Source organism: Panthera tigris, chromosome D2 (genome assembly GCF_018350195.1).
Source record: "Panthera tigris isolate Pti1 chromosome D2, P.tigris_Pti1_mat1.1, whole genome shotgun sequence".
NCBI lineage: Eukaryota > Metazoa > Chordata > Mammalia > Carnivora > Felidae > Panthera > Panthera tigris.
The window spans coordinates 72,241,629-72,264,309 of NC_056670.1; the positions used below are offsets into that span (position 1 = coordinate 72,241,629).

General features: G+C 36.5%; 2 protein-coding genes across 7 annotated transcripts in view; both read left to right on the top strand.

Annotated features, from left to right (window-relative positions):
* Nucleotides 1–22,681, top strand: part of CCDC172 (coiled-coil domain containing 172) — a 110,891-nt gene that overhangs the window by 56,367 nt on the left and 31,843 nt on the right. The window contains exons 8-10 of one of the 5 annotated variants that reach the window (XR_006209172.1): nt 155–242; nt 1,077–1,142; nt 15,549–15,596. Coding sequence is in view for 3 of the 5 variants with exons in the window: in XM_042960673.1 (XP_042816607.1) it covers nt 155–242; nt 1,077–1,112 (124 nt within the window). In the remaining 2 variants the exon portion in view is untranslated. Of the gene's footprint in view, nt 1–154; nt 243–1,076; nt 1,143–9,111; nt 9,198–13,238; nt 13,323–15,548; nt 15,597–22,681 lie in introns of those variants that run through there. The other 4 variants (XM_042960673.1, XM_007084845.2, XM_042960674.1 and 1 more) reach the window with 4 other exon arrangements.
* The window catches only part of PNLIPRP3 (pancreatic lipase related protein 3), a 65,700-nt gene continuing 56,978 nt past the window's right edge, over nt 13,960–22,681 (top strand). For both annotated transcript variants that reach the window (XM_042960672.1, XM_042960671.1), the window contains exons 1-2: nt 13,960–14,049; nt 15,549–15,596. In XM_042960672.1, the coding sequence (XP_042816606.1) occupies nt 14,010–14,049; nt 15,549–15,596 (88 nt within the window). In that variant the 5' untranslated portion in view covers nt 13,960–14,009. The remainder of the gene's footprint in view (nt 14,050–15,548; nt 15,597–22,681) is intronic.

Sequence of the window (22,681 nt, forward strand, 5' to 3'; positions counted from 1 at the left end):
TTTTCTTCTGCAAATTTTATATAGTCTTTAGAGAATTAAAATTTCTTTCCAAACTCTTTAGTGTTAAACTCAAATATGCCACTATCCATATAACCAAAACTTGCTGTAAAAGTTTATTGCTGAACTCATAGAGTGAATTTTTCCTTTAAAACAGACTTAAGAAAGAATTAGAACTTTGTAAGGAAGACGACATGCAAAGTGCTTATGAAGCTCTCCAAACAGAAATAGAATTTCTGGAGTTGGTAAGCCACCAAGTGATTCTTTAACGTCTGTCCAGTATTATTGTACCCATTGGCGAGAATGGGCTTGCCGGGAGACATACCGTCAATCTAGTGGTTTGCCCTTCACATGGATTTTCACTAGATACAAAAATTAAAACTGCACCAACGAACCAGGCTAAAGTCAGGATCTAAGTCAGTGAAGTCTTTTGAGTTCCTGGAGAGTTAGGTGCTACATAAAGCAAGTTCTCTTCAAAGCGAATACATACAATTTCAAACTAAGTTTCAAAAAAATTCAAACCTGACCTCACAACATTCCCTTGACTGAAACAGTTGTTAGAGGATTAATGCACTGAAGGATTTTAACTATCATAATGCTTAAAAGCTTTTTGTTTTTGATAGGCACAAATTATACTTTTATTATATTTGATCTTAAAACTTTTTTATTACAGATTTTTATGATCTCAAGAACTTTGGATTCAATTATTGGAAACTTATTTTCGGATTGTGTGGGAGCACTTTAAATTGCTTTTAACCTCTTTGGTTGTTTATAAAATGAATGCAGTATTTGCCATGCTCTATTTTAATGGAAGACATATATAGCTAGCTTTAGAATATGTTAAAATGTCATTTTAATTTATTACATTACATTTTGTTTCATATTTATTTTCTGTAAACATTTCTTTTAAAAGTGTTCCAATAGCTTATGTTAAGATTTAAATTTTTTATGAAAATTTTCAAAAATAAAATTGAGAAAAGCCCATTTATTGTTGTGCTAAATTTACATGAACTTTATGGAATTCCTTCAATAAGAATTTCATTTTTCCTCATGAAAAATTATCATATTTTTCTTTTCAGACATTGGCACAGAAAGATCTTCGGGAAAACAAATAACTTGTGGAGAATTGACCAAAGCTATCCAAGGTTTGATCAAAGCACCTTAAAATCAAATCCTGTGACGGATACACAAACAGTGCCCATTATAACAGATTTTTGTGGAAAACGTGAGGTTCTGAATGTTCAAAGTTGTTGATATCTAGAATTGGCATATTAACGTTTTTAAAATGTAATGTCTTGTTACTTGCTGGAACTTTAAAGCTTCTTATGGGATTTGATTTTGTTTCTAAAGGAAGAAAAAGGGACAGGTGGATATTGTGCTCTCCGCTTCTTATCTCTCCTGACCCTTAAGCTGATCTGTACTTTGTGATGTTCATTCTTTATTGCAGTTTACCTCGGGCCTGGTCAAACACCGGTGGGGAGAAACGATCAGATTATTGATCCCATTTTGTCGGTGCCATTTCCCCTAACAAAGATGCTCACTTTCATTTTAATCCTTCTCTAATCTTTAAAATGTCTGTTGACAGAGTCTTCTGAGGCCTTTCATCTGCAAAAGCCAGTTTTCTCCCCTTTTCTCTAGATATTTTTGTAGAGTTAAGTCTGGGGCTCCCTCGGCCATTTCCCAGCGTTTTGTGCCTGCTGTCCTCTTCCCAGTGCCGGTGTTGGTTAGAATGAAGTAAGTCATCCACCTGGGGAGGTGCATGATCTCCTTATGGCCATCAGGATTCATTTCGCTGGTGGACTGAAACATCGCAACTAAAACTCACGTTTGGATCAAACGTGGTATTTCCACCAAATTTGCAGCAACACATAGCTTCCTACAGTTAGCAATCCTGCCTAGGAAGGTGTATTTTTCACTAGTTTCTAAAAAAAAGTGGATGGAAATTGCCCAACGATGCCCTAAACTGTGGTGAATCAGGGAGGGGAACAAAACCTATTTGGGGATATATTGCAAAGTTCGGAGTGCAAATGTTAGAATCATGTTTTCTTTTGCGGCTGTAGTTGAATTAGTTTAACATCAAATATGAGATGTTTACAGATGTCTTCTGTCTACCGACAGTGAGGTGGGCTAGTTTCAGGGCAAGTCCTATTTTGGTATAGTTTTCTGTGTATGTTGTTTTGTACTCTTATTTTTTTTAATTAGTAAAGTTAAAATTCTCCTTTGAGATGTGTAGCAGTTGCCATCTGTTTAAGTAATTTGCATTTTCAGAAGTGATTTCTTATTTTGATTCCTTAAATAGTTGATAGTAAATTATTTTTGCTTAAGAAGAAAAAAATTAATGGTACCAGGGAGTTGCTTCCTATTTTATATGCAAATATAAAGCGGAAAATGGTTATTGGGATTAGTCGTGACTTCAGTTTTGTCTTATTTTAGTCCATTTATCTATCTAAATTCTAAGTCTCATGAATATCTACTTATTAAATGTGTATTCTATTATTAATATGCAGATTGAGCTTACACATAAAGCCTCTTACACTTACCAATAATTTTTGTTCGTTATTGGTTTTGTAGCTAAATATTAATGTAAACTACAGATATGCCACTTATTTGCATAACTAACATGCAATGACATATACGCAGAATAAACTCTTACTGATACAACTATCTTTTCATATGTGTATCATCCAGAATGTCAAGATTAAATATTCACTAATGGAATCAGGATTCATATGAACTGAATCTGAGAAAAAATGGAAGATGCAGTATTTTCATTATTTCAGAATGCTTAAAATGTATATTTTAAGATTTAAGGTAATTTTCAAACAATCAAATGAATATTTTAGTGTTACATGTTAGAGTAATTCAAAGTACTACCCATGTGATTCCAGACAAAATAACTGGGACTTCTAGAATCAATGTAATCAAAGGAAGAGTTTTACCAAACAAAGGAAATACAACAATCAATAGAAATCACAGTGTACTAAACTGAACTGTACTGTCAAAGTAAAATATCAGTAGTAGATTTGGTCAGTTTTTAGTTTTTTTAAGAGTTAGTATTCATAAACCTCGTAAGTAGGATAAATAACTGAAATTTCTGGGTAAACATGTGTCTCAGACTGACTTTAATTATTCTGGAAGCAAGACTTTGGCTATACAGAAAGGCAGTTTTTAAATGAATGCTCATTCATTAAGTGAATTCACTAAATTTTCCTTGTACTGATGTATAACCAAAGCTCAAATTAACCCAGAGTAACAGTGATCCTGCTCCAAGGTTCTGGGCACGCCACCATAGTTCTTTACTGTGACAGAAGTTCTTCCAGAAGCAACTTTTTCATTCTCAGCTCTCTGTTGGGGATAATACGAGGATGTATAGATACTTTGCTGCATATTTTTCCTGCTGATTAATGGCACTATTTGGCTAGGGGAAAAACGGCAACAAAATTATAGTATGTGGAGCGTGACCACTAGACTAGAAATTCCTTTCTTCCTTCCCTGGCCTAATTATTGAAACGGAAGGAAAAAAATCAAAGAAAAGGAAAAGCTTTAAGGTATGGAGAGTCAAGAAGATTTCTATACTACTCATTGTTTTATCAATAGCAGTGTTTTCTCTTATAAGAGAAACAAAAATTGAGGAGTACTTTGTCTGCTTGTCTTTTTCTCCTTGAACCTTGAAAAACTATGATGAGATGGTTAAAAGTCCTAAATAAGGTTCAAGTCATAGAATTATGATGAACTGCAATCTAGAAATGTCTTAAAACAGAGGCAATTGGGATTGGTAATTTATTGTAGAGTGGATATTATACTGTGAGAAAATCTACTGAGTCTCTTACCAGAAGGGTAATTCAGCTGGCTGGTTGCAGATGGACGGATAGCGGGCACTGAACAGGCCCTGTTCTAAGCTTACACGGAGGACAAAGTCCCTTTCTATTTCATACCAATCAATCATACATAACTGTGTCACATTATTATGAATAAGTCATTTATTTGCAGCCCAGAAAACAGTAGCAGTGCGGTGACATGATTAGAAATAAATATGATATGATTTTTAATCCTGGGTGTACAAGGGTAAGGTGTTCTGTCATTCAAATATTTATTTCTAGCATAACATTTGAAATTTGGAGTTGTCCAACGTTCTAAAAAATATATTAATATTTGAAACAGATTTTGTTGAGGTCAACTTCTGTGTTTCTTCATGACTCTTCTCTCCTTTGTCATCCTGAAAAACTGAAATGAAGCAATGCATTTGCCTTTCGGAGTCTAGTTCAGAGCATTTTCTATCAAGGGAATTTTTTTCAGGATGTGAACTAAAAAAATGAAAAATTTTTTTTGTCATTAGCCTGAAGCAGGGATTAAGTCTTGGAGTTTTGTGGCCCTTTTATCTTAAGACAACAGATTTTTTTTTTTTTGATGGAAGAAAGGGGAAGATGAAGTTGTATTTGAAAATGTCAGAGGTAGGAGTGTATAGTTACTTGCATTTGTGCTTTCTAAACATTATATTTTCAAGTTAAGTAAATTTCTGCTTGGCCAACTAATGATCTAATTATCCTGCCGGCAAAGAAACTTTTTTTTTTAAGTTCATTTACTGACATTTGACCAAATAATATGGAGATGACACTGACTGATGTATGAAGGAAATAATGTAATAATTCTCCCTGTTCTATAAGGGAGTCTCGGGATTTCATTTGTTTATTTGTTGTTGTTCATTATACTGAGGGTCATGTTCATTCAACATGAGGAAACATTTTGCAGGGTAATGCTAGTTGTAAGGACATACTTACTTTGATTGGAGGAAGAAAAGGGAAGCATTACAAAGAAAGCCATGACTGACGGTAAAATGCTCTCTCCTTGCTGCTGCTGTGAAAAGTATCAAGAGCAAAGCTGTCAGAACTGAAAGCTTATTTAAATAACTGCTTTTGATACATAGCACATTTATCTTTAAAAGACCTTTATGAAATTGACAGCACCAGAATTCAAATGTCTAGGAAAATAAAGAGTAAGTAAAAATGTGAAATTAATAACAATGACTGGTATAAGTAGCTGTGCAAAACAAGGCCCACAGAGTGGGAGAGAAATGATTTTATTCCTCTCTTACAACCAGAAAAGCTATACTACTCTATTAATTCTAAGTTAATTATTTTCATACTTGTAATAAATTGTCATTTTAATTAGTTGGTAAATAAAATCTTGTTAAAATAAAATCCTCTTAATCTACATTTAATAGATGCAAATATAATTACTAATGAATATTTCTGGATATGGCTTTGTGATTGCTGAGAGAAAGTATTTGCAAATTCAAACCACCATTACATGGTGTGGTTGTTGACAGTTTTTGTGGACTTTACACAAGAAAGCTTCTGGTTGGGAATGGGTGACATGGGAGTAATCCTGAGGTCAGTGCAATGTCAGCTCTAGAATCTATTGCCAATTAAAATTTGTAAAATATCAATGTTATATTTATAGAGATAATTTTATCCAATAAAATCAAATCTCTTTATTGAGATTCTAGTTGGAAACTAAACATATATCCCAGTTTTTGCAGGAGGAACTGAGATTTTGATTGATAATCTGATTTGTGTGAGGTCACAGAGGGCAGTGGGCCTCTTTATTTACTTTTTAATTGCTTGGGCTTCAGTACCAACAGCCTTAAAAATACACTGCTTTTGAAAATTTGCTTATAATAAAATCTTACACAACAGGTAAATATTAGAATATAAGAGAAATTTGAGAATCCCTTAAAACACCTTTTTGGACCAGAAAACATCGATCAGAATCTGTGAATCTAAATCATTAGCTAAGAATATCTTTTACACTCCATGAATAGAAAAGGGCAAATCAGTATAAAACAGACTCAATTCAAGTATTACTGAAAATTTACCTCCCGGATATCGCTTGAAATTAATACCTATTCATCCCACTTTATTATACTTTCTACAGATGTATTTTTTTCAGTGCTACCCTGTGGTCATTGATAATTTAAGGTGATAACCTAAGGGATGGCATCTTCTTAAAATATCAAATAATAAGTGTTATATTCATGTTTCAGTACTTGCTAAGGCAGGATTGTGAACTGACAGAAAAACTTCCAAAAAGAGCAACATATTAAAGAATCTCTGATTAGCCTGAAATTAGCGCTCTTGTTCATTTCTTTCTGTTCCCCTTCTATTCTCCCATCCAGCCATCCCAACTCCTGGCAACCTCTCAGAACTCGTATCACGCCACTCTCCTCCTTGAACATTCCTCTCCAGACACACTGGGTTTTTTGCTTCCCAGATAGGCCAGGCTCACTCTGGCCTTGGGATCATTTCAGGAACTGTTTCTCTTGCCTGGGATGCTCCTCCTCCTGATCTCTTTATGGTTTTCTGCTCTGTCATTCTGGTGTCAACTAAAATGTCACCTCCTCAAAGAAGCCCTCCTTTAAACAGTCCATCTAAAGTAGTCACATGTTCACATTCGAGTTTAATGCTCTTCATACTACTTGTCATTTCTGATATCTTTCTTGTCTTTTTTTTTCTTTCCTGTTTCTAACCACTGAAACACAAGTTCCATGAGGGCAGGGGTATTACTTATACGTCATTTTTTCTTCTCAAAGCCTGGAACAGTGTTGGCATTTAGGAAGTGTTCAATAAATGTATGTGAAAATATGGCTCCTTAATTAACGTGTTCGTGTAACCCATATTTATTAATTGAGAATTTGAACATAAATTATTGATTCTCTAGTTAAAGAAATTAGATTCATTTATTGTTGATTCTTTCCTGGCTGATAGATTCTTACTCTATGCTCTCATTTTTTACTCTTTCTGAGCTTATGTTTACTTAGCTAAAAATTGGCAGTAATAATGTTTGCTAATTTCAGAACCTATCTTTGTAGAACAACCAATAAAAGCGTTGAAAAGAAACTCGAAGAAAATAATGATTCCATATCCCATCATGGAAAAAGTTTGTAGGTCTCTAAGTGTTTACTTACAGCTTTCTATTATCAAGCTGTTGATTGGCAAGTAATGGCTTTGAATGCCTACTTTCCACCAGCTACTAGAATAGGAAGTGAAAATTGTAAGTTGCTTGCAAGCTATGAATGTGCATTAGAATAGCTTAAAAGCATTATTTCTCCATGGTAATAGAAAATTTTGAAATGCACTTGCTTCTGACTGTGATTTACTCGCTCTTTCTGATCTGAAATACAATGTTTAAGCAATCTTGGTTTTATGCAGCACCATATTTAGAAAAATGTATGAGTGCCATCTGCTGGATTTCTTTGGTACTGCCTTGAACAAGATGAGCTAAAAATGGAGGAAATTTGGGAATGACAAATCCTTATAAACAAGTGATTCTTCCTTTCTCCTTTCTTTCCTTCCTTTATTCCCTCCTTCCCCCATTTATGTAGATATAGATTTTAAATCTCTATCTATAATTTTCATTTGTTCCATATATAATTTTCAAATACGTATTTGATACTAATTTTCAAACCAGTATGACATGTATCCTACAGAAAATATAAAGTTTAAGGGCTGTAATAGTGAAATTTTAGTAATACTACTATTTCTACTTTTGCTAACATTAAAAGAACCTAACTTATTTAATCAAGACATCTTCTTTATTTTTGAATTAAAAAATATAAAACTTGTGCTGTGACACCGCATGAAAAGTTAGTGTAAAATTAAATTGATTGTTTATATAACTTCTGAGTTTGTTAACGTTTGTTATTTAGTGTTGATCTTTAATCTTCAAAGATTCACTCATGAATTGGTGGACCACCAAATGAAGTGCAGTCATTCTGTTTAAGATCTTTGGCAATTGACCTGCCCATCACCTTTAACACCAGATATGTGTTTTCTTTCAAGCTTTACTTTAAAATTCCTGTCTTCTTGTCATTGAACATCTACAGAATTCATGTTGTTTCAGGAGTTAAGTGATTGAAATCGTTTGTAGCACAGTTCTGTTGACGAAAGGAAATTGGGGTGAATCTCTGTTGACTCCAAGAATGTCCTAGTTGTTGAATATTTGACAACATTTCATATGACCAGTCCACCAGCAGGCCTGTTGTTTCTGTCTTCAAAATATTTATAGAATCTGGGGAGCTCTTGCCATCACAACATGGCTACCACCCTGACGTAGTCTCCCCAATAACCTGCCATTCCTTTCTGCTTTTTCTCTTAGTGCTTATCCTATTATTCTTATTAGTTATAAATTCTGTCATATTCAGTCTTCCAGACTAGAATACATATGCTTCATTAAGTTAGAGATTTTTGTGTCTTTCACTGCTGTCTCCCCAGTGCCCAGAACAGTGCCTGACACATAGTATGTACTCAAATAGCTTATTTCTTAAATAAATGGATTTAGTGTGAGTGATTTTCCTCGTCTCACATTATAAATCATTTAGTAGAGATACATTCTTGGCGCTGCTGTTAGCTCAAAATTACAATGTCCAAGAAAGTATAATCTCTATCGTTTACATGCATGCAGACTATCACTACATTTTAAGGTGAAAAATTAGCACCTACTACACAAGAGATCATGATAATTGTAGTATGGGACCAAAGGTGACGAAGATGCGGTCTTTTTGCTTACAGAACTTACACTTCTTCCTGAGAATTGTTGTTGTCAAGTGACAAAACAACTCAGACTCAGAGCTGCTAGATTTACTCTTCAGTTAAATAGGAGATGGATTTAGTTGTGTTGCATTTTGCTGTATTTTCTGAGGGGCCTGGGTTAAACTTGGCAGAGATTCTTGAAGAGTTCGGTGAATTTCCTGATCCGTGAACACTTGACTTGTGTGTGGATTGGCGTTAGAATCCGAATTCAGAATTCCATTTTTGATCTCTCATGCTAGGTGGTTTATATAAACCATCTCTGCTCTTCACCACTATCTTGGAAGATGGTGATGTCGGTGATTGCTTTATAGCCAAGAAACCAGAGGTTGAAAGCCTGAGAAAATTACCAAGATAATGCAGTGACAGTTTCCAGGCACATTTGAACCCAGGACTACCTAAATTCAATGCTCTCTAATAAGTGCTATCTTTCCCAATTCATAAAACGTAGCCTGGGTTTAGAAATGCAACAAAGAGATGTTTTGTTTTGTTTTGTTTTGTTTTGTTTTGTTTTGTTTTGTTTTCGTAGATGCAGGGAGAAGTTAACCAGGTACCAGGGCTGTTTAAACTGCCTCTTCTCCAATGGTGGCCACTGCTTCCTCCTTCCCAGCAAGTGGAGGTAATTGGAATAAGAATATTCATTCCTTTCAGATATTGCCCAAGTGTTTCTTTCTCTGCCACGTGTCTCCTTATACCATCAGGCAAATCAAGCATGCCCTCTCTGCCCCACTGAACCTTTGCTAAATGCACATTATAGTACTATCTAGCAGTGGTATAATTATTAGTCTCCTCTGGATTGTGAACTATATGAGGGCAAGAATTTTCATTTATCTTTGCATTTCGAATTCATATCAAAGTGCCTTGCACATTGCAGGTACCCAGTAGGTGTGGAAGACTTCATGCATATGATTAATTTGCACTTCACATACTTAACGGGTTGATTAAGTTTTATAGATTGGCTTGAAACCTAATCATCTTCAGTACTCTTGGTGAAAGGAGGTGAATGCGAAGATTTGAACAACGCACTTCTCCTGAAACTAATGTTACACTGTATGTTGACTAACTGGAATTGAAATACAAACTTGAAACAAAATAAAAAACAACCTACTTAATATTAACTTTTGAATAGGTACCTACAATTCTTTCTTTCTCAAATTCTTGTTCTGGTGATTTCCCTCACCCCCAATTCAAATTTGCTCTCAGTACAACCAATTACCATTGGCCATTCCCATTCACAGCTTGATATTGTTAAAAGGGAAGTTGGGAATACTCACCAGTATGGGAACACTTTAGAAGGAATGGAGGAAGAATCTAGAAAAACATAGCTGATGACAGACGACTAGAATTAAAGAATTAAGAACTGCATATAAACCAGTGGAGGAAGTTCTTCTTAGGGAAGGGTGTTTGGTTACTCCATTCTGCAAGTGAAGAAAGAAGCAGATTTGGCTACGCTACAGCGATATTATGCAATGATGATGATGTACTAAACAGGCTACAAATACATGTTTAATTCAGTTCTGATTTCTGTTTTCATAAAACCTCATTAATTGAGTTTAACTGGGAATACATTTATTTGAAACTGAAAAATAGAGTCAATTTTTGTTGTAACAAAAAAGTGATCGTTTTATTTTTGCTGTGCAAAACTTGAGGGTCTACTGGCTTGCTTTAAAGAATAAGGGAAGACTCACAATGAGTTTACATGCATTGGCTGATCAGATGTATTAGTTTCCCACTGCTGCTGTGACAATTACCACAAATTTAGTGGCTTAAAACAACACACATTTGTTATCTTACAGTTCTGGAGGTCAGAAGTGTGACGTGGGCCTCACTGGACTGAAAGCGAGATGTCAACGCTGCGTTCCTTCGGAGGCTCTAGGGTAGGACGTATAGAACGCTTGCCTTTTCTAGCTTCTGGGGGCCACTTACATTCTGTGGCACATGACCCCTTCCTGCACCTTACTCCAGCCAGCCCAGTAAGCCACGTCCTTCTCACGTTGAGTCTCCCTGGTTTCCCTCTTCTGCCCTTCTCTTCAACTTACAAGGACCCTTGTGATTACGAGGCCCACTTGGACAGTCCGGGCTTGTCTCCCCATCTCGAGGTCAGCCAGTTTCTCTTTGCCACGTAACTCATCATATTCATAGATTTTGGAGGTCAGGATGTGCACGTCTTTGGAAGGGGGCATTACTCTGCCTAGCACATCGATGAAATGTTTGTGCTCTCTAAAACAGGCTAAGCTGCCTTCTTACCTGTGTGGCACATTTTGTGTTCAGTTTCTTAGCAAGTCCTTTTAAATTGAATGAAAAATTCAATATTAGTTAATGGCATTTTACTTTTTATGATTCTGTGGCCCATCTTCTGGCCTGCAATAAAGTGAAAACATAATGTAGTTGAGTGATTTCCCCCCCTCCCAGGCAAGTGGGTCCTGTAGTTCAATAACAAAGACATTTCATGGGCAGTTCTAAGTTAGAATTTTTTCCTTCATCTCCTTTTGTCCCAATTGTTAACATCTCTGTCTTTCTGAGTTTCTGCCAAATACATTTTAATAAATTTTTTTCTCTTATTTTTCACTTCCCTTGTTGCCCACTCTTATCTTGTTTATCTGTTTTACTGGATTACTTTCACAGATAATAAAAGAAGTTTGGTCCCCTTTTTAGATTGGAAAATGTGATCATTACCCCCAGTTTAATCTCTCTTCTCTGGTAAAAATCTTCATTTGGAGGACTCCCCAAAGAACATAAAACTTTGGAGTGACCTTTATATACTAAAGCAAAATTATCCACCCTCAGAGTACCCTTTGGAAAAACCACCTTGTTGGTTCAAATGTTTGGAATCTTTTTATTTAGAAAGACAGAAGATATTGCAAAGTAATGGTAAGTAAGTACTGGTAAATAATAAAAGTAATATTACTTTTATTACTTCTGTGTATTACTTCTCTGAGGGGTTATCTGTCCTTTTGATTTCCCTTGGCAGAAGTCTGTCTAGTGACTTGCCAGACATAACTATAATAATCTTGAATGAACCTGTTCTTGTGTATTATGCATAGAGCTATTAAATATATTATAACCGTCTTCAATTCAATTTAATGAGTATTTCTTGAAGTTTTGCTCCGATGGTGTATAGGTCACACCTACACAAAATAAGATGTGTTCCAAATCTGTAAAAAACTTAAATTCAAGTACACTGTGTTGCCTTACGAAATTCACTTGGGTTTTGTGTCCAAAGTAAATATTTGTATTTGCTTTTAACTCACTCAATTTCAAAATGGTCATGTGGTAGCTTTTGAATTAGACAGGCCTGCATTCCTCTTCTGGCTCTGCCCTGTCCTATGTGGCCTTGGGTTAGTTACGTAACCCTTTTGGAATTCAGTTACCTAACTGGTAATAAAAGAGTAAAATAATACCTATTGTGTGGGGTTGTTGTAAAGATTCTATGAGACAGAGCGTATAAAGGAGCTAGCATAATTCTGACCTTAGGAGCTAGCATAATTACGCTCAGTGAGTCATTTTAATTGTTCTTGGGCAGAAGACCATGTGGAACAGAGAGAGTACCTTAGCATGGTATTAATGTTTTTAGTGTTGTTCTTTGTATGCAAAGATGAACCTTCTAGTCCAATCACGTTGATGTCTTGCTTTGAGACACCAGGATTTCTATGTGTGGCTTGTATCCCAGACCCATGACACATTTGGCTGTGGGAGAGGTGCAGTCTGAAGCTGTGAAGCAGATTTTCCCATGCAAACATAGTTTATAGCTTTTGCCAAGTCGGCAACAACTGAACTGACCAGCCTGGCAGAACTTTAGGGGATGGTTCAATCTGCTTTTGTTACGTCTATGTTCTGAAATACAATTAGTCTGGGAATATCCTTTATTGGATACTAAAGAGTTATCTAACTTCCAGTTAAAGGCAGCAGATTAAACACAAACTTTAACCTAATGATTTTCTTTTAAAAGCATAAAAGGGCAAAGAGAAAATGATGGAGAAGAGCTGGTAGTGACACAATTTGGAAGCTGGAAGTAGATGGATGAGTGGGAAATGACTTAGCCAATGACTTAGCAAACTTGAGAAAGTAGATCCAGTTTCCAACACTGGCGAGAGAAAGGTGAAAACCGTCTTGATTTTCCCCTCAAGAATTCTCAAAACACTTGGAAATTGGCAATCTTATGTACCTTTATAAGGGGAGGGAGGTAAAGGTAGAACTGAAAAGAAAAGGGATTGGTTGGTTGAATGTGTATTTAAGAAACACTGAGACCCTTAGATCCTCTTCGCCATTCCAGCTAGGAACAGCCCCTCCCCAACTCTGGCAAAAGATCTTAGGCTTATTTTCTGGAAACTGTAAAACAGAAGGCCTCTGGACAGAGAGTACCAGGCGCTGTTGAGGATGGAGTATAATTACCGAAAACAGAGAGATTAAGAAAAGCTTACATGCTAAATGTTGTAAGTCCAACTCTTTAACTTAGGTCTTGTTTTGGACAATCAAATTTATATCCTTTAAAAGGGCCAGCCAATATTCTCCAAGGATGGTCCCAGGACTAGCAGCATCAGTATTATCTAGGAACGTGTTAGAAATGCAAATTTTAGGGCTCTCAGAAAAGCTATAGGTGGGGCCCAGCATTCTGTGTTTTAACAAGCCACCTATGTGATTCTGATATACATTCAGGTTTGAGAACCACACCACTCCAAGCAAAAGACTGGAATATCCTTCTCTGAGGAAGCTCAACAGAAAAGACTTACGGAAAGAAAGTTTTCAATGAAACAGTCCAGCCAGATCACTCTAGAGTGAAATTCACAGCTGACAAGTACCACCCATGTGTCCAGAAATTTTAAAACATTTTACAGCCTCATTCTTAAATGGAATCAATCAATATCCACAAGACGTGCCTTTAACAAGAAGAGGACGTATCCAAACAAATAGGGGGAAAAGCAACTTGGAAGACAGTATGCGGGGAAGTGAAAACTTCAAAAATCCTTGATATCCTGAGATATGAGAAGATATTTGCCATTATAAGATGCAAATAAATGAAATTTAAAATGTTAGCAGAAGATTTTTAAAATAAAAGAGCTAAAAGGTAAAGTTGAGGAGATGTCCCAGAAAGTAGAGCATAAAAACAAAAAAGAGGAAAACTAGGAGAGAAAGGTAAATTTTGAGAATCAGTTCATTTTGTTCAATATCTAAATAATAGGAGTTTGGAAAGAGAACAGAAAAAGCAGAGAAATTTTTCAAGAATTAAAGGACCTGAGTTTTTAGATTGAAAGAACCCATTAAGAGCCTAATGGAATCAATGCATAGACCTGCTGTCCAAATGGCATCATCACAAGATTTTAGAATATGAAAGACAAAAGTAAGATCCTGTGAACTTACAAAGTGAAAACTAGGTCACCTCTAAGGGATCAGGAGTCAGAATGCTTTGAACTTCTCAACAAGATTAGGATGACTGATCCAACAATTGGTTTACCAATTCACAAGAGAGGTAATGAGAATCTTATAGATAAGGAGACGATAACTCCCAGGATCAAAGCTGTGCATCAGGCTGGAGAGCAACCGACCTGAATGAGAATAGCCTCTAGAGAAGTGTTTCCAAAGTGGAATTTCTACGATACTTACATGTTGGAAATATTGAGAGGAACTTTAAACAACTGGAGTAGAGTTTTGGTCGGTGCTAAGTATATAGAAAACTCAGTAAATAAAATAAATCACAAGAATATTACTAACTCCAGAGAAAACAAAAAGGTGTGCAAGGAAGGATGAGTAATACCAATCATAATCCTACACAGCTTGTCTGTACATATTTTCATAATCATATCAGTGTAAACATTGACTATTGATCTAACTAAAGTATAACACAATGTTGAAAGGCTAGAGGTGGGAAGAAATGTGTTTGTGATGATGGTAGATGTTTTGTGGGAAAAAAGACTAAATTCGTACCCTCCATGTAGAAAATCAGCAGATAATGCCAAAACTGGAAAAAAAAAAAAGCATGTTATTTAGTGACATGAAAGCAAATTCAAAAATTAATAGCCACAGGGCCGCCTGGGTCACTTTGGCTCAGGTCACGATCTCAAGGTTCGTGGGTTCGAGCCCCACGTTGGGCTCTGTGCTGACAGCTCAGAGCCTGGAGCCTGTTTCAGATTCTGTGTCTCCCTCTCTCTCGCTGCTCCTCCTCTACTCATGCTCTCTCTCTCTGTGTCTCAAAAATAAATAAACATAAAAAAAATTAACAGCCAAAAAAGTTGAAGTTACTGCCTGGCAGCAGTAAAGGGGAGCAGGCAAGGAGAGATTGATAGTCTATGTTAATACAAATAATCTTTATAAAACTATTTTTTGGGAAGTTTGCTTGTTTATGGACCATAACTCTAAACATGACATGCAAAGTAGATCTTTATTTTAATATAAATCAAATACGGTGACGTGCTAGTAAACCAGCTCTCTGAGAAGATGGGGGTGGGAGGAGCCCTGATTTGTAATGTGTTGTAAAGGCTACCACCATGGCCAATTTCAAGATAACAATAGCTTCACAGCTGGCTCACAAAGTTCCTAAAATACAACAATGGGCTCATGCAAGGCAGTATAAATCAGCTTATAATGACTTCAGTAAAAGTACATGTTTTTGTTTTTGTTTTTAAAGGAAAAAAGTCCTTTCTGGCTTACGTGAAAAGCACACTGCTGCTGTGTGAAACAAGGCTCTCTCTATTTTTTTGCAGTTGTTTTTTCTTTAAATTTAAGTCACCGTTTGAGATGTAATTCATATACAATAAAATGCACAGATTTTGAGTGGAGTTTGATAAGTGTTTACCGATGGAAGCACCCATGTAATCTCTACACAAAGCAAGGGATAGAACAATTTCATTTATAGTTATTGACTGGATGTAATCAGTAATTTTAAGAATATTGGATATTGGGGATAGAGCTTTAATGGATAACTTACAGTCTATAGTAATCCACCACAGAATGTGCTTTATTTTTTTCCAGGTAAAAATGTAAAAACAGGCAAAAATTGGACTATTAAATGGAGAAGCGGTGAGATGATCAATCCTTTATTAATTAGGCTTTATATAATAAGTTTCTATCTTTGAAAGTTTTGTTTTAACATACGCTGGAACAAATTAAATATTTTAACTGGGAATCCATGAGGTCTCGTTTATCAAGCTAATTTGTAAATGCCAAAAACTTTCTTAGTTTTAATTTATTATTCACTATTATACATATATATATACATATATGTATATATATGTATATATATATATCTCACTATATAATATATAGATGTTAGAACATCTATTCCCAGTATGGGATATTTTAGGCCATAGGGTACTATGACTAGAGGAAGTTTAGGCAAGGCTACAGTTAAAGTAAGGCATATCTATTTTTCCTTTATATTACATTTAGTTTCCTTCTTAAGATTATAGAGATCATGATGTTTAAAGTTAGTGGGATCTCCAGGTATAATTTTCAGCACCAGTATTAAGCCTATGAACTTCTGTCTACTAGAGCATTTTAGCAAATGCTGAAGTTAATTTAGAACCTGAGTTGCAGAGATACAAAAGCCAACCGGGCCCTTTTAATATTTTTTGTTACATAAATTCTTTAGTATATAAATTTTGGATTTCCAATTAAGAAAAAGAAAGGTGTGCCAGGCATAAGACTGTCTAAAACAGAACCATGTTTGAACTATGTTAGGAAAGAGAAATGAGGTTTTGTGTATATAGAAAAGTTACGATATTAAAGTTACACAAGACAAGTTGAGAAGATCTACTTCAGTAGATGTGTAATTTGATCATATAGGAAAGGTAGTGAAACTACGTCATCATAAGCTGGCAATGCTCTAGTCATAATATATGCTGTTTGAATATAGTACAGATTATGTGAATCTTTTGGTTATAAATTAAGAATAGGAATTGTTTCCTGGTGCGTGTCAAGAGGAATGACATCATAATGGTTGGTTTAAGGATTGATTGTAATAGCTGAAAATAGAGATAATAAATGAGCTCTGTAACACTGCCTTCAATCTTTTTGTTCAGAACATGAACAAAATACATAGCCTTCTTTGAACAAAACTGGACAATTTCTTTATAATGTATCATTATTATGTATGACAATTTGACAGGGGAAAAGGAACCTTCAGATAGGTGCCTTAAGAGGCATGAAATACCCTGCATCTATGGGCTGCTGAGAACAGGAATATATATACGTTCCCCCATTTTTAAGAGAAGTTAAATTAAGCTGTTTAAAACTTAATTTCCTCCTTCACTTAATGCCATTTATTCCTTTGACCTGAAACCTTGTTTTGTGTTTTCTGCCTGTTACTTTTGTACACGTTCAAGTAGTTCATTACTGAATGTTGCGTAAGTCGGGACACTCTTACTTGTAAAAGATCAGATATCCAACCCAAACTAGCTTAAAAAAACAAAGAAGGAATGTGCTGTCTCATGCTTAAGTAGTTAAGTCCTGGAATACATACTAGCCTTCGGCACAGCTAGGTCCAAGGGCTTAAACAAAGGAATTAGACCACACTCTCTCTCCATCGCTAGATCCCCTTTTCCACTCTTGCAGCTTCATCTGCCGGTGAACTCTGCCAATATGGTGGCAAAGATGGCTACTAGCAGCTTCAGGGTTTTATCAGCAGTCTAGCTATCCCCATGGAAAGAGTGCTCCTTCTCTACTAGTCCTGGCAAGTCTCTGAACTGGTTCTCGTTGGCCCGCATGGACTAGGTGCCTGAACCTGAACCACTCTCTACGATTCTGATTGGCCAGGCCACTCTGGGGTGGCTGGTGGGGGGGGGGGGCGTTCCAAGGAATGAGATCAGCCCACTGAGGAAAGAGAAAGCTAGTTCTCCAAAAGAAAATGGCAGTGCTGTTACAACGAGGAGGTGGAATTAATGTTGGGCATTACCTGCAAAAGTACTCTTCTGTATCCCAAGCACTGTGAATGTCTACTTATTCTTCAAGGTTTGCTTCAGGTGTCACTTTCTCAATAAAGCCTTTCTGGGTCCTTCTCAATACAGGCAAAAATAATCAGCCCTTCACCTCTCGTTTAACTTTTACACATATCTATGTCATGACACATAATTTTGGCTCAATTATAATTAATCGTTTTGCCTCTCTGTTTCCTCCAACCTCTTTGAGGGCAGAGACTGTATTTTATTTTTGTTTGAATGCCATTTTTTTCATTCATTTAGTCAACAGATATTTATTGAGTGGCTACGATGTACTGGACATGACTGATGCTAACGCCAGCAAGATGGTGGATTTCAATAAACATACTGTCCCTGCGCTAACAAAGCTTATTTTAACGGGGAAGAAAAAAATTGCAGATTATGTGTTAACTTGTGTGACACAAGTTGTAAGAGCACTGTGGTAATAGGCACGGAGGGAATGAATGAGTTAGCACGATAAAGGGTGTTGTGGAGATGGGAGGTGACTGTTTCAGGAAGACGGAAGGACCTGGGTGAGAGCTCTGAGGTAAGAAATGATACCATGAGTTTTCAAGGAACTGAACCTCATATAGTACGGAAACAGCATAGGCCAGATCTTGGAATGCATTATTAAGCTGTTTCAGCTGTTTGCATTTACTTAGAGGTCAACGGACCAGGAGTTTCAAGAAGGAGAAGAATATGACCATATTTACATCGAATCATTCTTTCCTACTACAGTATGGGTAAGAAATTGAAGAGGCACGAGACTGAAGGCAGAGAGATTGGACCCTATTGTAGTAGGAGGAGGTCAACATTGAGAGCAATTTGGACCAAAATCATTGTAAAGAAGATTGGGGAAGAGGAGACAGATTTGGGGGAAATTTAAGCCCTAGAATTAAGAAGACTTCATGATTGGTTGCATAGAACGAAGTAGAAAGAAGTAAAGAAGACCGAGGACTCACACATGACTCCCAGTTTTCTAGCTTGAACACTAGGTTGCATGGGACTGCTGTTGTGGGGTAGAAGCATGTTGAAGCAAGGTGAAGAGGAAAGGATAAGCTCCAGCTTGATGCAGATGAATATGAGGTGCCTGTAAGATCAAAGGGGAGAAACCCAGAGACAATTCGATCTATGATCTGTCACTCAAGAGAGAGACAGATTGGAAATAAAGATTTGTTGTCCACATAGAAGCAGTAATTGAAGACTTGGAGGTGAATAAAATGACCGGGGGAGAGGGAGTAGACTTAGTAGAAGGCTTATGACAGACTCTGAAGGAACTCCCAAAAGTTAATGGGCAAGTAGAGGAGGAGTCGGGGAAGAACAGTGAGGAAGAACAGTGAGGATTTCCCCAAGAGGTAGGAGCAGAAACAGGTGAGTGTGACATAGAGTGTGCCTAGAAACAGAACTTTAAGGAAGAAAGGGATGGGCAACTGTTTCAAATGCTGTCAACAAAGGTAGGGATGAAAACATACCCATCCTGCCTAGCACAGCACCTGATTTCATTTATTGTTTTATTTGTCAAATAAATGATTATTAAACAACGATTATGCCAGGGCCAGTGCTAGGTACTAAAAATACAAGAGTGGAAAAAATATTTTAGTGAGTGGTTAAAAGACGTTTGTTGAATAAATGAGTCACTGAATGAACTGTTTTTGTTAAAAATTTAGATGAGGTCGGGCGCCTGGGTGGCTCAGTCGGTTGAGCGTCCGACTTCGGCTCAGGTCATGATCTCACAGTTCCTGGGTTCGAGCCCCGCATTGGGCTCTGTGCTGACCGCTTGCTCAGAGCCTGGAGCCTGCTTCAGATTCTGTGTCTCCTTCCCTCTCTGCCCCTTCCCCCTCTCATGCTTTGTCTGTGTTTCTCAAAAACAAATTCATGTAAGAAACTTTAATAAAAATGTAGATGAGGTTGCTTGAAGATGGGATAAAATATGTAAGGACACACATCATTGTGAAGCTAATATTCACCCAGCTTTCAACATTTCCTAGTAGCTGAACCATCTCAATGACAGAAAATTGGTTTGGGCTTAATCAATCTGGGCCAAAGGAAGGTATCAGTCTTAGGTAAAGGATTTACTGGTAGAGCATACAGGAGTAATTAGAGTCTCTCATTTGAAAAGTCTTGTTTCCAAGTGTAGTTAAGTGTCAGCTCTCGCACTCTCTTGATTCCTCATGGAAACCACCACTCTCTTCACCTGGGCTCACATGCGTCCTGTGATTCTTTTTTTTAAATGCCCATCTTATCTAATAACAGCTGCACAAACAGTTTATGTCATTGAGACCTGTCAGATCAAGCTGAGCAAGATAGTCCACTAAAATATTTTCCTGTGGCAGAAGGTACACGGGGAATACAGCAAATTACGTCAACATTTCTTCATTCCTTATCCAGAGTACGTTCTGATTTCTCATCTGGGGAGCATGAGACAGAGACTGCAGGGCTGACCGACACCTGTTACACCTGTGTTCCACTGTCTGAGGACATTTTGTTCTCAAGGATGAGTCATAAGAATTTAAATTGTTTTCTGATGCTTGTCATGAAAAATGGTATCAGTGTTTTAGTGTGAGTTGGGTTATATTAATTAAAACTCAGTTTCCTGTAGAAGATTTATAGTTAGCTGGTTAGCAGAATGTGGAAGTAAGAAAGCAGTCGTTCTCTGTGACTGGTGTGGGGGGAGGAGTCTGATATAAGTCAGAAGTGTGTAGAAAATGAAGCATTTAGCTTCCTAACAGACTTCAGTAGGACAAGCAACGGGGTAAGCTCCTGGCATCAACCTTTCACATGACGGGATTAGTAACAGTAGTTCTATCACTGGATGCCTGCGATTCACCATGCCAGGTGCTTTATAAGCATTCATCTATTTCTGATACTTGTAACAAAAAACATCCAACACACACACAAACACACAGACACATGAACACACAAAACCAGGACGATGAATTTGCAACAGGTAATAAGTGGGGGGTTAACATGAATAATGCAGAGAGAACCTAGAAAATTTAATAAAAAAAAGAAATGGGCCAGGAATATCAATAATTAATAGAAAAAGATACAAAGGCTGGTACTCATATAAAAAGATGCTTAAACTCATTTATAATTAAAGAAACGCAAATAAAAACAAGATAAATTCACTCAGGAAGTTGGCAAAATTTTTTTTAAAAAGGATTATAGCAGTATTGGTGAAATTAGGAAGAAAAAAGCATCCTCTTACGATATTTTCAGGGAACCTCAACATTTTAATTTGTGGTTCATAACCTAGCAGGTACTACCAGTTATAAGCATGGGTTGTGTGAACGTTTGTAAATGAGAATTCAGCAACATTTATAGTTTTGAAAAATTTGGAAATGACTTAAATTTGGAATCAAGGGCATATTATACAACTATTAAAAATTGAGGAATATTTATATTACCAGTTTGGAAAATGTCCATGATACATTTTTAAGCAAAAAAAAAAAAAAAGCAAATTAGAAAATACCATACAATAATATTTTACAAACCTGTAAAGTGATACTTTGAAAGACGAATAGAATTGATGCACTGCAGCAAATATAATCAAGAAAAAGAGGAAACACAAGTTACCAATGTTTGGAATGATGAGACACCACTACAGATTTTGTATACAGTATGAGAATAATGTGAATGTTACAGACTTCTTTATGCCAATCAATTTTGCGACAGAAAATAGACACATTTCTTTAAAACTAAATTACCAAAACATATACGTCTTGAACATCTAAATAGCCTGTATCTATTAAAGAAATTGAATTTGTAATCATAAACCTTCCTACCAAGAAAACAAGCACCCCAGATATCTTCATTTATGAGGTCTACCAAGCATTGGAGGAAGAAATAAAACCAATCTACACAAACTTTCATAAAGTATAATAGGGGAGAATATTTCATACTTTCTTTCATGAGGCTGGAATAACCCAGATACCTAACAGTAATATTACAAGAAAAGTAAAGTATAGATCAATAACTCTCACGAACATAACACAAAATTGTTAACAAGCTGGTAATATACACAAAGGATAATTTATCATGGTGAAGTGGGGTTTATTCCACAAATACAAGGTTGATTTAACACTTGAACACCAAGTGAATGGAGTACACCCCTTAATAGAATAAAGGGAAAAACTCATAACGCATGCAGAGAAACACTTGGCAAAGTTCAATACTCCATCATGATGAAACCTCTTGACACACTACGAATAGACAACAGCCTCCTCAGTTTGGTAAAAGGCATTACAAAAGAGCCTACAGGTCACATCATACTTAAAGGTGAAATGCTAACTCCTTTCTCCTGAGACTGGAAACAGGGTGTGGAAGTTTGCTTTCACCATTTGCATTCAACAGTCTACTAGAGGTTCTTGATAGTGCATTAAGGCAAGAAGAAGAAACAAAAGACATCTAATTTTTCTATATTTATTTATTTTGGGAGAGAGAGAGAGAGAGAGAGAGAGAGAGAGAGAGAGAGAGCACAAGTGTGTGAGCAGAGGAGGGGCAGAAAGACAGGGAGAGAGAGATTCCCAAGCAGGCTCCGTCCGCACTGCCAGCACAGAGCCCCAGGCGGGGCTTGAACACACAAACTGTGAGATCACGACCTGAGCCAAAATCAAGAGTTGGATGCTCAACCAACTGAGTCACCCACTCACCCCAAAAGACATCTAAATTTGAAAAAAGTTGTAAAATCCTCATTCAAAGACAACATCAGTGAGTATTTTAAAAATTCTATGGAATCATCCAAAAGTATAGTAGAACTAACCAGTGAATTTAGCATGAAGACAAGATTCACAGGCAGTATTCAAAAATTAATTGTATTCTGTATAAGAGCAGTGAGCAATTTAAAATTAAATTGTAGGGAAGGCTGGGTGGCTCAGTCAGTTAAGCGTCCAACTCTTGGTTTCTGCTCAGGTCATGATTTCGCAGTTCATGAGTTCGAGCTTCATATCGAGCTCCCTGCTGATGGTGCAGAGCCTGCTTCAGATTTTCTGTCTCTCCCTCTCTCTTTGCCCCTCCCCTGTTCATAGTCTCTCTCTTTCAAAATAAATAAGCTTTAAAAAATTAAATTTTAAACAATACTAAATACAATGGCATCAAAAAACATCAAATACTTTGGAAAATACAGATATATTACAAAAGATGTACACAACTTCTACATTGAAAAGTGTGCAATGTTATTTTGAGAAATTA